Consider the following 18,733-nt stretch of genomic DNA (forward strand, 5'->3'; position numbering starts at 1 on the left):
CAAGTGGACTGAGAGTGGGTTAGGCAGTTGCAGGAATCAGTTTGATTTATTTTTTAAGATGAGAAAATATGAAAGGAATCCAAAGGGGATTAATGAGATAAAATTGTGATTTTGACCCAGAGGCATCTAATTTATGACCTAGGAAATAACATCACTGTCTATTTAGGGTAAAAAAAAAAATTAAACAAGCACTATGAAGCCTCTCTGCTTCCATACATACTAATACAGACACAGAAAGAGAATGCAAGTTCTTACAATCAAACCAGCTTAGTAAAGTTAATCTTTTCTATTAGTTCAGATTAAAATGAAAATCTAATTTTATGGAAATATTTAATACTTTCATGCTTAACATAACTGAAAAATCAGCTGAATGTGCAAATGACCTTATAGCGGCAGCATATGGCTCTAATTGAGATCTCTTTCATCCCTAATAGTGAATACTTTGATAATATATGGGAGCGCTAAAACATTGTCAGGCAATTTTTTTCTCTTTTCATTCTCAACAGTTGAGATATCAGCTCATTAAAACAGCCCCCAAGACTGTTAACCCTTCCCTCTTCATCCTTCATTCTGTCCTTCTGCCATTCATTGCGGTCACAAATCCCCTCATTCGGCATTTTTTGGCAGCTTTGAAACGTTAATTATTGTCGGAGGTCCACAAGGGCCGGATTTCTGCGCCCCGGTTCTCCGTTCACATCCAGAGTGGCACCACGCCCACCCGCAGCTCCACGAGGGGAAGCAGCCCAACAATGATTATCAGTATTTAGCCAAAGTCAGGCTGTTATGCTGCTCTCTAATTGGAATGAAATTTTCTAAATGAGACAGAAGCTGATGTTTTTTTGTTTTTTTTTTTTAAACCAGTGGGCATTTAGAGAAGAACAAAGGATCTGGGGTTTCCAGCCCAGACACACAGGGCTCTCGAGCGTCTATCCAACAAAAGCGCAATTAGATGGGGCTTCCGTAGGGGATGGAAACCCATCTATGGATGCAGGCGCACATAATCACACCCACGCTTGCTTTATCTCTCCTCCTTGACTCACCTCTGGTTCGGCTGTTGCTCCCTCACTCACCATACATCTATACACTCTCATACATGCACTACGCACACGCAGGTCCTACAGGGCAGTTAGGCAGCAGTGCTAATATGGTAATGAGAGGAGAGAGACGGCGCTTATCTCAAATCCTCCAAACCCCCCCTCCTTTCTCTCTCTCTCTGCTTCTTCTCTCCACCTCTTCCCCTCTCCATTCTCCTCTCATAACCCCATCCAAAAAACACCAGACTCAGGCTGTCTGCAGATAGTGTTTAATTTCTCAGTCTAGGCAAGTGCAAAATTATAAATCATAGCCCAAATAGAGTACCAGGATAATGTGCTGATGACAGTTGAGCAACCTTGCTGGGCTTTTATTCAAAAACAAGAGCTTAATCAGTGGCTTCAGGGCCTGAAAGCTACAAGATTTGGTATAAAAATCTGTGTGAATCAGTTTTTGTGTTTGCATGTGTTTGTGTGTGTGTGTGTTTGTGCTCGTGTGTGTGTCTTGGAAATGGGGTTTTATAGTGTGTGATGGCGAATGCAGGCAGTCATTGTTGCAAATTGTGCTTGTGTTCATGTGTTTTTGATCATTCTCTGAGAATGAGAGGGAATGTGACGGAATAAGGGGTGATACACAGTGTGAAAGCTCATTGTTTTTTTGTAGATTTTTACAGATAAAAAGACCAGTTTTTTGTTTTTTTTTTTCCGCAGCAGATGTGAAGGAAAACATTTAGCAGAGGTGGTCAGCCACTTTAAATGTGATGCATTTCTTCTGATTATCACTTTATTTAATTTGTGATGGTTTAAAGGTATATATCCAGAACTATTAAGTATATGGAATTTACTATATGAAACACTAACATTTCTCCATTTACCTGAAGGCAGGGTTTTGGTTCAGAAAATAGAATAAATATTGAAATTTTTAGCTAAAATTGTCTTTATTTCAGATAAATATTGCTGGGTGGCCTTGTATAAAGAAATTATAAACTGACTGAAGAATTTCATGCTCTGAAGCATCCAACATTTGAATGCTTTCTGCTGCAAAAAGATAATGATCCGTAAAAATAAAAATAAAAAATAAAAATAAAAATAAAATAAAAATAAAAAAAAAAAAAAAAAAATATATATATATATATATATATATATATATATATATATATGAATCTACTGTCAGATTTCTTAACTTTAATATCCAATTTTGAAAAAAAATCTGAATTCTGACTTAAAATTCTGAATTTTGACATGTTGAAGTCTTTAAGAAAGTCTGAAGTCAGCAAAAAAATTTTTATTGACCATAATTCTCATTTCTACATCACCACAGTTTTTTTTACAGTGAACAATGTTCAAGTATTAAACATTACTAAATCAAAATTATAATAGTAAAATAAGTGTTCTGTAAATTATGAATTTTTAGTTGAATTTTTACTAAAAATGTTCTTAATACATGAAATGTTTATAATCCTTTTTTAACACTTTAAAAACCTACATAAAGAGATAAATTCCTGATCCATTTGTTTTTAAGGGAAAATGAGAAAATGAAAAGGAAAAAACTGCATAAATTTTGCTCTGCCATAAAATTAGTCCTTTAATTTATTAATAATATAATTTAGATTTCATGCTAAACACTCCTCCACTTCCTCCTCTTGATGTCTCGTCCCCACAGACCTCTTAGATGTGTGAATTTGAAAATGAAAGACAGAAAATAATGAGCCTTCACTCGATGAAACTATGCAAGGTGTGTTTGTGAGTGCTTAAAGCGCCGCTCTGTGTCCCCTGGGCTGTGTTAACGCTCCCGCCGTGTGTTGTTGTTGTGTGTGTGTTAAACACATGCAGTCCCTATCCTTGCCACAGTGGTCATCGGCTTGCTCTGCACCGGCGGATACCTGGTCTGGCGCAACTGGCGACGCAAGAACACCAAGAGCATGAACTTCGACAACCCGGTTTACCGCAAAACCACAGAGGACGACGACGATGAAATCCACATCGGGCGTCACAGCGAGTCCATCGGTCACGTCTACCCAGCAGTGAGTGGCACCCACAGTCAGCCCTTCATAGCGCTTCCTCTAGGGGGCGGCATCACAGACAGCAACTCTCACTGGTACTCAGGGGCGCCGATGCTCTCCAGCGGCAAATGAGAGAGGCCGCAGAGGGAAGGAAGGAGTTTATTTGGGAAATGGGAGGAAGCGCAAGGGTTTGGAAAAGCCCGTTTGTTGTACAGGTCGGCCTGGTGGAGAGAAAGAACAGGCTTGCACACGGCCACATGTTCACATATCATTTTTGCAGTAAAAAACAATTATTAAACACACATGTAAGCCCTTCACCACCCCACACCATGTTCACATTTCGTTCACCTCTGATGACCATATTCACAGCGCACATGCATCGATCAACACCACATCCCTGCTGCCAACCTGCCATCCCATTAAACTGTACATTGTGTTAGTGTTTCTGGTTGTTGAAGTGTTTGTCCCAGTTTCCTGACAAAACTCCCCACATAGACAAAAGGTTTATTTTGTTGACAGAAGCAGCAGAAGTTGCAAAAATTCGTCTTTTTTCATCTTGATGTCTCCAGTAGATAAGAGAAAATATGTGCCACGAGCTAACGTACCTGTCAGTGAGGAATTTTGTGATGTTTATTACTTTTGTTGCTCAAACTGATAACACAAGGTTGTCCAGATAATATCCAAAATAGAGACACGGAGTCCTGAATAATTACTCCTGCGCTGATGCAAAAATGATTTAAGTGTTGTGATTCTTTTGCGGGCAAAGAGGATTCGCTTTATAGCCACTTTGCAAGCTGACTGAAAGGAAAACAAAGCACAGGGGTAGACTGTTCTGCAAATTAAATTAGATTTTTAGAGTTGCTGGTTACATTCTAGCATTGCACTAATGTATTTTTTTTCATTGTACTATAATTAATACACAAAAGATAAAACCAAAGCACAAATCAGGACAAGGGGCAATCCAAACTACAATTTTTGCCATTTTCTGTCTTGAATGCAGTCACAGAAACCATGAATCTCCGCGTCATGACTTGCAGGCGACCCTGTTGATTTCACACCGACTCAGACGCGGTTTTGAGGATCACTTAAAGCTGCGTTTTCTACGAATCCCATAAATCAATACCAGCTCTAACTTGCAGTGAAATGCACTTAAATCTAGAGAGAGTGTATCATCCGGACACTTAGGACATTTATTGAATATATTTGTTGTTTTGGGTGTCGGAGAGCGAGCAGGGAAGGGCAGCCAAAAAGGATTACGGGGGGGATGGGAGTGTAGCGCTTTGATCGGTTGGCATGGTAACACAGATTTCTTTGTGTTGCTCCGGAGAGAAAGAAGGCAAAGAATTCTGGGTATCACTGGCACGATGACAGGCTAGAAGCACACGCACACACGAAACAGGTGCACGACTGAGTCATATTAAGATTCAAGGTCGAAGTAGCAGCTGCCCTCAGTGAATAGCAGGAGGGAGGGGACCACACTCCTTCTCTCTCCTCTTACCATTTTATTATTTACATCTGTACCAATGACTTTTATTGTCTTTTATCCTTTTGCTTGTTTTCTTCCTCTTCTTTCTTCTCCTGTCCTAACTTTTCTTGCTTTTGTGGCATTGTGGCAACTCAGGCAGCCAGAGAAATCAGGCTGGCATTATGTGGGCCAGACATTTGCAGCCGTAGGCAAGCAACCTGAATTCCTCATCTACGAAGAGCCAGAGAAGAAGGGGACGAGCAAGTGGGGGGTAGAAATTGGAAAGAGGAGAAGAGGAAGGTCAGGCAAAGCAGGGAGGAGTTAAAATATATGAAGCTGCAGTTTTTAATTCTGGGTTCCACCTAGACATGATTCTATCTCTTTTTCTCCACTGTCCGCTGTGCTACTCTATTTCCCTTCTCTGTTCTATCTCACTTCTGTCTCCTTCACCAGCCTACTGTGGTAACCGTCTTTTTATCTGCTGTTTGCAGCGCGTGGCACTCAGTCTGGAGGATGATGGCTATCCCTGAGGGGGGGTGGGATGCATCCTGGCCCCCTCCTCTCACCACAGCCTCTACACCACTACAGTGAGGCCAGTACAACGCAGAGGAGAAAGAGAAGGAGTCCTCATTTGCCTCCCCTTTTTAAGGAGCAGGGATGACATGTACATGTTGTAAAATCCCCCTCCTACTTTCTCCACTGGAGTAACATTACTACCATTACTAGCCACTACTACTACTACCACTAGTGTTAGTTTAGTAGCCTCTGCTCCGCTCCTCTCTGCTCTCTGCCTCCTGTTTAGCAGTAGTGGTGTGTGAAATGCTGCTTGATGATATTGTTCACACTAACCTCATTCAGCTGTCTGAGTGCACATTGTAAATAGAAGGCTTTCTGACCACCGTACAAGTGGAAAAAGCCGGCATGCATAATTTTAAATTCCTCATTTTTTTTTTGACTCTTTATTTATTTGTGTTTGCTGTTGTAAATATGTACCAGCATCTCTCAGTGCATAGTACTAAAGGCACATTAGACAAAGTTTGCAAGGGTATACAGTGTAGCACAGTGGTAGGCAAGGACGCTGTGTTTCTTTATAGTTGCTCTAAAGTTGACAAGACATACTTTCTGAAAGGGAGAATGTCATCCTTTTTCACACCCAGCCCCTCAGATTTGCCCCTTGACATACTATAGAGCTAAACATAGCCCAGGGGGAAGGAGAGATGGAATGATGGGGTTGTCTGCACATTTGGAGGTGATTTTGGGGTGAAAGAGTACGGGAGGGTGCTTTTTTTTTCTTCTTCTTCTTCTTGGAGGGGGGAATGGGAGGATTTGTGCCACCAGAGGGTAGTGCCTCAAGGCAAAAAGCAGCAGGGCAGAAAAGGCAAAGGATTATGGGTAATCCTCTCTTCTGGTATCAGAGGTATGCGCAGAGTCGATAATGAACTTGGGATTGTTTGCTTATTTGCGGTGGGTGTTAGGACTCACACATCCCTCTGACATCTGTTTGTGTTCATGTCTGCTGGCATCAATAATTTGAAAGGTGGAACATCATTTGCAGACGGCATGGAGTTTTACAAAACACCTTCCTGGGACTGTTTCGAGATACGGATATGGAGCTGAGGCCTCAACATGGAGAATACACAAAAAGAAATATTCATTATTGCATCAATTTTCAAAACAATAGACACAGCTTTCAGTGTTTTTTTTCTGTTTTGTCTCATTTTGTGGTCGGATCTGCATACATTTTAACACATAGTTGCACATACTGTTTTGAAATCCTGTTGAAAGTAAAGGTTAGAAAATGAAGGAAGACAAAGGCAGACCAACAGCTGCTTCATTTTTGATTACTAGTTGATTTAAGTTGCAGCCTCTTGAAATGTTTATGAACAGATATTGATGTAGAAATAAGAGATTGTGATAGATGTGCTGACACATACTCCACATATACTCTCTTGGACAGCAAGACAAAGTTGAACAAATGTATATTATGTTCCTTCATTGACTCACTGAAACACTGGCACAATTATTGATAGATACAGACAACTGTCAAGTGTGAGTTTTCATCTGTGCTTGCTATATTTTGGACCAGCACAGCTCCCCATCGATCACTTTTCCTTTGGTGCGACATAACTCAAATATATGATCTTTTAGCTGCTGCCCAACACAACAGTATTTGAACTTGAGCAACCCTGTAAACATCATTCACCGGCCTGGTTTTGGTGTTTTTTAGCACAATGACTTCAGCACCTTTATTCGTCATTTTTTACCATGCAGTTCTGTGTTTTCTGGATGGGATGATGTAGAAACAGAGCTCACATTTTGTAGAGAAATCCCTTTCTGCTGTCACTGGAGGTTTATTGCGGTTGCGAGTGGCCTTGATTTGTATGAGCAGATGAGTAATAAGCCAAGGCTGACTGAGTCGGGCGGTGATTTGATTTGAAAGCTGGATAGAGAGGAAACGTGTGAACCAGCGTGAAGAGGTGATCTTCCATTGGCTTGCCTCAGACATGCTTCCAGCCCATTGAATCAGATGGAATTAATGCCCAGTGAATACTGCAGTAATTGCTCATACTGTGTTGGATAGTGAATCACTAGAGGCCGTTATGACAGAATAACATAATAGCTGTTACAAGTAGTTATGACCAATTAACAGCTCTTATATTCTGCCCATCATGTAGTTGTTTAAAGGGCATTCTGTCAAAGTTAAGCACACATATAATTCATTATATTTGGCATAAAGCATTTTTCTTCATTGTTGAGATGATATGTCCAACACCTGTCTTCCATTCTTAGGTTAACGAATCTGTAGTGTTCCATTTCAGATGTGCTGTTGCTTGGTGCCTCCTGATTTGACGGAATAACATGCAAAAAAGTATCTAATGCAAACTTTAAAGTCTTCCTACATGGGTTCAGTCTAGTCTCAGATTATGTATTCAAGCAACCACTCTTGATTAATGATAGTTATTATTCATGGCTCTGGCTCTCTCGGAAAGGTTTGTTCAGTGTGGGGGCTCGGATAACCACAAGGGAAGAAGAGAGAGACAGTAAAAACAGACGAAGACAAAGGTAGGCAGGGCACGACTGCCAGGATTTATATTACACCATATGCGAGCAGGTTTGTGCTTGGAAGATGAATGGTGGGTCATTTATTTTGCCGGATTTCTGCCAATGTTGTGTTGCGGTATTTTGAGACTCACTCCTCTCACGTCCCCCAGAAAGATGGCACTGGCTTCTCTCAGCTTATGATGCACCGTGGGCGATTTGTATTTACTGTATGTGACAAGTTGCATGCTAGACAGGTAAATTCTAGTCCTCTGCAGCACCGTAATCTCCCTTGTCTGTCAGACGTAGGAGGTATGAGCTAAAGGGGGAGGTCATCGCCCTTCGTTTTGACCCCGTAGAGATGAGGCAAAATAACATGCATTACACCGTGGGGAAGACTATGACTCATCTCAGCATGGTTGACTGGTTTGGTAGCGTCATGCAGTGTTTGGTTTTTAGGCAGGATTTAGGGTTGCCATACAGACAGTAGCAAAAACAGGAAAAAACTGAGTGTCTTAGCAAGATGTTGGACCACTATGTGTCTCCAGAACAGCTTCAGCTCCTCCTTCTCTGGAGTCTCTAGGACTCTACTGGAAGGTTAAACTCCATTCTTCCAAAAGATATTCCCTCATTTGGTGTTTTGATGATGTTGGTGGAGAGTCTAACACATTGGTCCAAAATCTCCCTCAGATGTTCATTTGACTTGAGATCTGATGACTGTTAAAGGTCATACCATATGATTCACCTCATTTTCATTTTCATCAAACCACTCAGTGACCCCTCGTGCCCTATGGATGGGAGAATAGACACCCTGAAAGAGACCACTCCCATCAGGGTAGAAATGTTTCGTCGTAGGGGATCACTCAAACAAATTCGTATTGATTTGCAGTGACCCTTTCCTCTTGGGGGCAAGTGGACCCAAACCATTCCAGAAAATCTCTCCCTTTAGAATAACAGACCAACTGGATCCCCTCAGAAGTCAAGCATTTAGGCTTTGCTTTAATATGTCCCCCATCTGTGCTGCACATGAATTGTTATGATACTTACAAGATCATATTTCCTAACTCCTGCGTTTCAAGGAGAGACAAAGGTAGTGATGTAAGGTTACCAGAAAGATGCTACAGGTCAGACATGTTGGCGAATTTAAGATAAAATAAATCACAAGACCAGTGCTAGATGGAACCCTCAGCTGAGTCAGCTCTGCACTCCTTCATGTCCATGTCTGCTTCAGGTCTAATGGAGTTCCATGCTGAGGGTTTGCAGTTAGCAGAATAAATTGCTTATTTATTGAGGTGCCTGAGCGTGGCATTGTAGGAAAGTTATTATGGCTACAGTGTGAAGGCAGACTGGCTGATCCACCTCGACAGCAGCCGTCTACACTACACTAAAGGAGAAAGTCCAGCAGAGGGATTTGGTCATTTACTGTATGGGGTAGTAATCATAGTGGTAGTGAGGGCCTGCTGTGACCGTATGCTTTCTAGACACCTGCCGCACTGCTGCTCCATATTTACAGGGATCATTTAGGCACCATAATGTCAGCATCATCATGGTTTTACTGCTGGTCAGACCCATAAACAACTGGCTACAGTTATAAGGATCAATTTGAGCTCTCATGCTGAAAATGTTGGAGTCGTTTATTGGCTGCGTGTGTTAATGTACATATGTTGAATTATTCAGTAATTGCAATACAGGTACTAAGTGCGTATGTGTTTTCCAGTGGAGTTTCGTGGTTATCCCAGTAACAATGAACTGGGTCAGTATTTGCTGCTTTGGAGAACCAACATGCAACATGAAATCTTGCATAGTTACTTAACACTCAAGTAGAAAATTAGCTTTTTGTAATACATGGTGTTTTTTAAATTAAATTTCAAGTGCGCCTATGTTCAATTACCAGACACATCCACTACTATTCTAGTTCTGGATCAGAACATTTACTTTGCTTGACACTTTACCACTTTACTGGTAAAGTTTCAATGTTTCTGATAAATATGATGAGTTTTTTGAGTGATCAGTTGGGTATTTAGTTGGTGTGTGAATTGTACAAGCTCTGAAAGATTACACGCTGCCAGAACATTCTCACTAAGATCAGAAGATACTGTGATTCAGTTTCTTTGCTGAAGCGAGAGACAGGCTAGATTTGTTTTGGAAATCCATGTTTAAGTGGAAACAACTTTGAATTTTACTTTACGTCAGAGAGTCAATCCTGTCTCCTAGAAATAGGATTCCCAAATATGTTCTGTTGTCAAGTTTAACTATTGCTTGCACTTTGTTCAGAGGCAAGGTGAGGTTTTTTGCTGCTCTTAAGTTTAATTCTCAGTTTGTGTTTATCTTTATTTTCACTCACTAATTGGTTGGGTTTAGACACCTAAAAATGTTGTTAGATTTACAAATGTATCATGCATTGGGTTAGAATTGCAACATTCATTAAACAAATGTTTGAAGCTTAGTTAGATTTAAGAATAAAATATGACCCTTTCACAACATATTAAAGCTTCTCCTCCAGTTTTTGGGAACCAGGGTGACGGGTCCCGTCCCATCTAATATATGATCGGTTTACATAAAAGGAGTGACAGTAAAGCAATTAAAATAGTCTGATATATGCTGATTAGACCTGCATTTGTCACACCTTTACAGACAAACATTATCTGGTAGAAAATACATTTTCCTCTAAATGTCTTTGAATGCAGTTTAGTTATAAAGGAGCCTTATTGTATTAACATTTGTGATAAATTGTGGTTTTGGTTAAATACTAGTGAACACCATCTGTCCCAAGTCACTGCAGACTTTTTCTGTATTAAAGCAGACCATATTTTTTCTCTGAACTTAGCAATGAAAACATTTGTTAATGCTGTAGGTACTACAGACAGGCATGGTAATACAGCACAGGCTGTTCGGGCAGAAAACAAATGAAACAGGTTGTGATTGAGCTTTTGTTGATAGAAAATGGGATTCATGGTGCAGTACATTTTCTACAAATTGTAAATTCTGGTGCAAGTAAGTATGTAAATGTAGTGTCTAGGAGACAGGGTTGCAAAGAAAATGTTTGCTCTGTAGAAATGCTCAGTAAAATTCCTTGTGCAGACCTATTCATCTAAATATTTAACTCCTCATTTAAACTCACACATGAATTCCTAACAAATCCTAATGCATAATGGACATGTTACTGCAAAACTAGGTCAAACGAAATGCCATCTGTGGCATCTGTTTCATTTTATGAGGAAGCTGTTAATTTTATTATTAATTTTATTAGCTCATCATAGCTAAATACTAACAGCCCCGATAATCCATTATCTAATAGAACTATAATTACACTGCTCCTGATTTGTGCTCCGTTTTAACTCTGCTGTTGCTTGTCCTTTCCTTCCTCCCTCTCTGCACTCTTAAAATCGTTTTCCAATGTTTTCTGAGCAGAGAATACGCTGCTTTAACCAGAACACTTTCTAACATCACCCCATCACTTCACCTCCTCATGCGCTTTATCGAACGTGACACCAGCTGTGAGCTTTCAAGTCTTTCTTTGGTTGTTGTGCTACTGAATTTCAGCTTAGAGAGCGTAGTCAGCATTGTTGTCTCTGTGCACTCTCATCCTCTCGCCCTCCCATCCTCATCTCAGCTATCGACATCTTTCCTTTGGCAAGGGCTCTCGGTCTTTGGGTAGACAGGCACACACACTGGAAGAATTAGGAAAAACACTGGAGGAAATAATCTGGAACCCCAAAAACAACAAGGAAACCCCCAGAGCGGGAAAATAAAAAACAAAACCCTTCCCGAATGTGAACCAGCAAAGCGGCGAACACTCAGCCAGGAGAAGCAGCCTCCCCCCGCGAGCTACAGTTTTGGACGGTGGAAGGAACCCTCAGTGACTCTACTTGGCTGGCATTTAGCTCTCGTTGACCCAGTGACTTTCCTTGATCAAATGGTTCCTCTTTTTTTCATGTTTTCTTTTGGCCTGTGAGTCTGTTAAGTGAGTTGTAGTTGTTGCTCTCTCTCTCTCTCTCCTCGCCAAACCATTCCCGGTTTCATATTACTTGATGTTTGATTACTTGAAGGGCAGTGTTCAGTCGCCTACATTTTTCTACCAGTCGGTGTAAAACGAAGGTTGTGGGGGTGAAAACGGGAGGTTGTGAAATCTGTTTGTGTAAATCTTTTTATGGGTTGGGATGATGATATACAGGGGCAACATTTTGATAAATCACATTACTGTCACGGATTTGGACATTTTGCTTCACCGGTGATTGAGGTGGGAGACTCTCACTTCCAAGTATCAGATCCAGTTGGCTGCAGTTTCCGCAAAACTGTCCACCTGCATTTTCTCAAAATGTTGCTGATGTGTCATTGCCTGCAAGGACATCTCAAAATCCATTCGGGGGGAGGAGGAGGGGGCTCTGTCCATTCCTCAGCCATATGACAGGCATTTTTTTACGCTGTTTGTTGCACAAAAACTTTTCAAGAAGCCTTCTGCACTGTGTAAAGAGATAACGTTCTTAGTAGGGGAGGAAATAAAACGGGGGGGGAGGGAGGGGAGGGTGTCCAATGGTACAGTCCAATGGGTTTGAATCATGACTTGTAAATAATACGTTTTCATACAGCAAAAACTTTTTGATAATGTTTTAAATGTATCTGTAAAAAAAAAAGAAAAAAAAAAAAAGATGTACATAAACTTCTGGGGTGAAAAGGAGTGTAGACTATATATGAATTTATTTGTACACAAGAGCACTGGATTTCTTTACTACTTGATTGTAACTAAAAATTAACAATCTGCCAAAGTGTTTTTATTTTACGTTTTCTCCCGTCTGTTCCATTTGTTTTGTTTTTCTTGTTTTATTTTTGCTTTTTAACAGCATTGCGGATTTTAGTGTTCATACTGTATTTAATTCAGTTGAATTTAATTTTGCTGTTGTGTGTTTTTAAAAAAAAGAAAGAAAGAAAGAAGGAGGGGTTATCGTTTTAATTTATTGGTGCCTTGTTTTGTGCTCCTGTATACTTTTACGCTTTCTGTTTTCTGTGTTCTGTGTGTGTGGGAGGGCAGGGGGGTAACTGGGGGGTTGGTGAGGGAAGAACGGGTGGGGGGGAGTTAAAATCTTAGCAACTTCTGTACTTACATGGAATATCTGTACTGTATGCCAAAATGGTCTCACTCACGTTTCTATGAAATCAAGCTGTTGATAAATATCTCTATATATTGATATATTAAATTTATAAAAAGTGTCCAGCGTTTTGTTGTTGATTGCGTCTCATTTGTATCTCCTGACATTAATTAAACATGGACCTTAAACACGGACCTTAAAGTTCCACTTACTCATTTAGGTCCTAAAACCTGTGTATAAAAAGTGACTTTTTTAAATTAAAATATTAGCATTTATATATTAATTGCTTCAATGTTACTCTACACTGTTGCCTCCTCTGAAACATGCAGATCTGAGAAGTCCCTGTCTCTGCACCTCTAGCACTCCAGCTCACCTTTGACTCAGCCTAAACTCTGTAGAAATACACAATGGTAAGTTGTAGTGTTGGAATAATTCAAGTCATACAGGTTTGGAAAACTAATTCTGAAGAGAGAATGACATAGAAAGTCCCACCCTGCAAGTTGACAGGATTGTTTAAATTTGTTCCATATGAAACCCTCCAAGTCTGATTCTGTTTTTTAGATGGTTCTTGGTACACTGCAGTTTCAAGGTGGAAATTTCCACTGTTGACTCCTTAATTCATTCATGATGTAGCATATAAAAAGAAACTGCATATGGGCATACTATATATCACTGAGAGAAGTATGTTTACACTCCAGTGTTAGAACTGAAGTTGGAAGTATTTTTATTTGTCACCATCCATCCCGCTTTACTTGCCGACACATTTTGTTCTTAAAGCTTTCTACTGACTGAAAGCATGACGGTGGTGAGACTCCATTTCTGCCATTGAAAAGATCGCTATCAAAAATGCATTACTGTGTCCAGTGCTTCCTGACTTCTCCAGCACCAGCAGCACTCAGCTATTGTTGTCGCTTTGCTTCTACTAAAGATGCAAATCTTGAAAAACTTGTCTGCAGTGTATAGTCTGAATCTTTCTGAAAGCCTAAACAACTGGACCCTTTAGCTGTTGACAAATATTACTGCAAAATCATACACACATGGTGCACTAGTGACTATTTATAGCAGCAGCAAAAACAAACTACAGTTCCCATGTTCATTAGCCTGGCATCAGCAGACTAATGCACAAACGTGAATGATGGCATTCTGCCTGAACAGTTGGTTCCAAACTGACATGTTCATTGTCATCAAGAAAGATGTCACCCACTGATCTGTTTTTACACAGACAACACTTGTTCGGTTTAGGACATTTGTGGCATTTATATTATCATTTACCTGCAAACTGAAGTAGCATTTACCACTTTCCTGAATGCTTAAAATCACAGAAGTGCTGTCAGAGATTATTATTACCACCATGACATTAAGGACCATCGCTGCAGGAGCATATCCAGACTGTGGTGACCCCAGAAGAGTCATCGATATTTGTTCTGCAGAGGAAGAAAAGCCACAGATGTGGCTATTTTCAAAAGATAAGACCAAGTTTATGCACAAATTGTCTCTGTGCCATTTGAATGTAATGTTATGATAAGACATTAAGGGTGCTGAAATAAAAAGGTTACAGCTTTCTGTCTTGGCAAAATTCCCCGACTCGCCCACCCAGAATGTGTTTCTGACTTTTGCCAGCTTATTAAGTTCAGTTTTCTCACAGGGTTTTACAGTCTGCAGAACATACAAACTGTATGTTTACTGGTAAGTAAAAACAGAAAGCTTTTCAGGAATAATTGAAGTGTTATTGGTGTAACCAGGATATTTTTTTTGGAACAATTTCATGTAAGTACCGTCAGATTGTCCTTTTATGTCCTCAGAAAATACTGCACCATAATCACCGTTCTTCATGGCTAAAACATGCCACGTAAACAGAGCCCATAATGACATTTAATATGTTCTTGAAGTGCCACTAACATGGTTTGTACTAGTGTTTACTTCAGCAGAGCACCCAGCTCACTCATAAAACCACAGCTGTCTTGTATTTGATATAATCAGAGATCATTCAGCTTTGGATCTTCAAAAGATATCTGACAACTAAATTGACCGTTTGTTGTGTTTTTGTTGTCTAATCAGTTGAGCACGATTCACTCAGAGGAAGTGCACCTGTCGTGCATTTGGTATAATCAAAGACAACTTCTGTTTTAGCTCGACCTTTAAAGCCAAACTTCAAGACATGAGTTGTTATAGCACATCCTCACCTGGAGCATCCACATGAATGATCTTCCAGGGACACCATGTCCCAAAACCTCCAAACATTAGTTTTTTTCTCTCTTTGATGATGGATAAAGATGACATGCGCCCTCTTTGTTTGTCTGCTCTTTATGTTGCTCCAGCTCTGACAGAAAAAGACGAGGCAAGTAACAGTAAAGGTTAGCAGAAACGGGGCAAAACAGACCGACTGTGTAAGCAAAGAAAAAAAAGTGACAGGAGACGGGGGACGTCTGTAGTCCCTGGAGAGCCGTGTGGAGTGACAGTTTACTGGGGGTTTGATGGATGAGCTGGCAGGCAGCGTTGGCTCAGGATGTGGGCGCTCTTTGGCCTACATGTTGTTCCAGAGCTGCTGTTGCTCTTCATTAAAGATTCAACTCTGCCTGCACCCTGCACTGTCATCTCCCCGAGCATTACACAAGTCAAGGCGGCTCAGGGGTTTCACTGAAGATTCCTGATAACCAAGGGGGATTTCAGCATTAGAGGTTATGTCTTAAACTTTGTGGGAAAAAGTTCTCTTAACTATTTTCAAGAACTGATGTCAGTGGAGGGATTTATATATTTTTTCTCCAAATAGTTTTCTTTATTTATGATTCTGAAAAGCACCACTAAATAAATGTAGAGGGAAACCTTTACACATTCGATATCTGACACCCAAATCTAAGATCCCATCTTTAGTTGCTAAAACTGTTTATCGATAACACTCAGAGAATTCAAAAATCTAATCAAGAGTCATGTTGATGTATTGCTTTAAAAATCAGACTCTCAAAATTCACATCAGTCAAGAAAAGTAGCAGTAATTTTCTTTTGATTTCTTGTAAGCATTTAATCTGATTTATGTTTGTGCACTTGTTCATGACTACCATTTAAATCTGTAACTGACCAAGGAGTCTGTAGAATGATACTTCACAGGGACCACTCTTACTGGAAACAACATTAAAGGAAGAATGGGAAAGATGCTCATTTAAAATGTGACCTCTTTATGTCAAGTTGTAGAAATCAATATTTCTGTATATGCTTTGTAGTGCAGGAAGAATGCCAATGGCCACATACAACCACAAATAAAAAAGCTGGTGGAGATAAAGGCTAATCTGAATGCTCAGTTTAGATTTATTGCGCAGATTGATGTTTTTTTCATTTATTGTTTATAATATTTTATCTTCAATGTGGTCAGTATTAAATTCTAAATAAACTTGTGTTAAACTGACCTGCATGTGCAAGAAAGAACAATGACAAAGACATCACACTCATCATACTGTTGTACTGAACTAAACATGGAGGTCACTGAGTTCACAGTTTACAGTTTCATTCATACGTTGATGTGCAGTAAAAGTTTGTTTAATTGTGGCTTCATGAGATTGTGACTCTGTTTCACTGAAGCGGATTTTATTCAAAATTTCAACATAACAAGGTTACTTCTGTCAGCACGTCTCCGCAACATTCTTCCGGCAAGAAACTCAGTTTAGGCAAGTGATGTAAAAGTCACGTCAGTTCCAATGACTGTTCAGACTTGTGTCTGATTTTGGACGTGGCCTAAATCAGAAATGAAAATGTCAGATTCCATGTGATCTGTGTTGTTCGCACACATCTGAGTGACATATTGGCATAAAAAAGTTGGGCCACTTTTGCCTGCTACTGTCTAAACTTAGTTTAATAGAGTCAGGTTAAGCAGTCATCTCATGCAGGATTAGAAACAGGTGTTTACAGAGAGGTCATTCATAGTTCAGAAAGGCCTCATCAACATGATCACATGTCCAGATCCAATGTTCAGCGGAGGCTGTTAGTGTTCTCTCTGAACTCTGGTTCTATGTTCAGGCTGAGGAATCTGATCAAAAACATTTAATTGACATTTTATATACCAAAACTTACATTTCTAGAACAAGAACTCCCCTCTTATCTTTCATGCTCTTTCATGAGCCCTTCACAAGAGTGCGTGATAGTTTTTCTTTAGTTCCTCCCAGAGAATAAAAGTCATGTTTCTTAAAAATAAACATAAATTGTTTCAATCTGATCCAGGTTACAGAGGAACAGGATCAGGACATCTCTGGTGATGTGTTTTTACCAAGTCGCCTGCTATTGTTGAGGTCATTATATCCAATTTCACGGTTGCCTTTCTAAACCAAACCAATCATTCCACAGTCACGAATATAACTAAAGCTTTTCATGGTCACCAGGGGCTGGTGCCAATTCCAGAAAGTGGCAGAAGGTGAGAAGATGCTCCAAACAATTAGCCAGTCCAGCACCGACTGACACATTAATACCTCTGGGAAATTTAGAGTGTTGTATCTATCCACCTCAGAACAGATGTGTATTTGCACCATAAGAAGAGACCGAGGAACTGTCTGAAGACCATGCAAGCACTGAGAAAACATTCAGAATCATATTATTCACATTACTGCACACCGGCATAATCAAATTTTCTGTTCAACCTGTTTTAAAGTCCACTTTCACAGTCCAGCCTCACTCCACGACTGCACTCCATGCCTCTCTCTTCTCTCTCTCCAGCTATTTTCCTCTCATCTGCTAAACGGAGCTCATGTCGGACTCTATTAGCTAACATTTGGAGTTAGTAGGGCATCCGGGTGACTGAGTGCAAAAAAATCTCCTCTCTCTACCTGTCATTTAAAAATGAATAAAATATTTGGGGTGCTGCAATGACAACTCTGCTTAGGACAATTATTTGGGAATAGCAGAGCTGACCTCAGTGTGTTGACCTCCTCAGAGAGCTGCTCTGTCTCAAATTATGGCACCATTTTTAGAGCACATTACAGTTTGTTCTTGTATTGCTTTTATATATAGTATAGAAGATCTTATGCCTTTGCATCAGGTTGTGTTTATATATATATATATTTGAAATAATGTTAAAAATACAACTCTTAAAAATTCTTTCAAATTCACAGCTTTCTCCTGTATACTACATCCACATACAAAGCATTTGTAGTAGGGTTCCTCATATATTCTCCTGCAGTTTCTATGCAATAATGCAAGCATTGTTTAAATAACTGAAATACACACAACATTTGTGACTGCACAAGCTGAAGCACCACATCCAGTTAAAGCTGCTCTAATCAAGGTGTTTAAACTGTATTAACAAAAGATTAAAAGCATGCACTTTGTAAAAGAGGTGACTCATGGTGATGGACCCACAAAGATTTATCACCCAAATCTCCGCTTTCCTTCAGACTTTATGGAGCATTTCAGCTCACTGTTTGGTTTTATGGCCCGGTTTTAGTTCACTCTCAACACTCACATCAAGCTATTTTCAGTGAATGCACTCAATAGTTTTGCTGTGTTCCATTTACCTCAGAAGATGGCTGGGTTTGATTGACATATCTGGTTAGGAGTGACCTTCATACAGTGGAGCAGGAGTCAGGCTGGTATAAGATGGTCAGCCCCGCCCCTCACGGCACTCCAGATCCGCCCTCTCTTCCAAATAAGAAAATGGCACCCAGAAAATAGCAAACGCGAGCCTTTTAATCAGTGGGTGTCATCACAGTGGCTACATGCATCCATCTTTTATATACAGTCTGTGGAGACTGACTCACTTTTTCAAGTAGCTATTTCATGCTGTGCATTTTTTTTTTAAACTTTTGCACTGAATTTACTTTTAGCCATAGAGGTTGTCACTGAATAACAACACATACTGTTGTATTTTGTGTATACAAACACCAAAGCAACATGTCCACAGGCAGAACTTGGACAGTACAACTGATTTCATGTGAAACAAATAAGACAAGAAGTTCTAATAAACAGTGTATTACCACAGTTTCTACCATTGTTGATGTGCTGAGCAGTCATCTTGGATTTTGAGGTCGGGGAGGTTTCTTGAGTTGTAAATCTGACTATATGGGGTGTTCTGGTTGAAATTTCCAAATGAGAACTCGGAAATTCCAACTCCCTCGTTCAAACGAAGCG

The 18,733-nt window shown here is 40.0% G+C and overlaps 1 protein-coding gene across 6 annotated transcripts in view; it reads left to right on the forward strand.

The window, feature by feature from the left end:
* lrp8 (low density lipoprotein receptor-related protein 8, apolipoprotein e receptor) overlaps positions 1 to 12,223 on the forward strand; it is a 199,687-nt gene extending 187,464 nt beyond the window's left edge. For 2 of the 6 annotated variants that reach the window (XM_035957383.2, XM_035957380.2), the window contains one exon: positions 2,865 to 12,223. In XM_035957383.2, coding sequence (XP_035813276.2) covers positions 2,865 to 3,166 — 302 coding nt within the window. In that variant the 3' untranslated portion in view covers positions 3,167 to 12,223. The remainder of the gene's footprint in view (positions 1 to 2,864) is intronic. The other 4 variants (XM_035957385.2, XM_035957382.2, XM_035957384.2 and 1 more) reach the window with 3 other exon arrangements.
* The last annotated feature ends 6,510 nt before the right edge of the window (positions 12,224 to 18,733 follow it).

Source organism: Amphiprion ocellaris, chromosome 2, assembly GCF_022539595.1.
Source record: "Amphiprion ocellaris isolate individual 3 ecotype Okinawa chromosome 2, ASM2253959v1, whole genome shotgun sequence".
Lineage (NCBI taxonomy): Eukaryota > Metazoa > Chordata > Actinopteri > Pomacentridae > Amphiprion > Amphiprion ocellaris.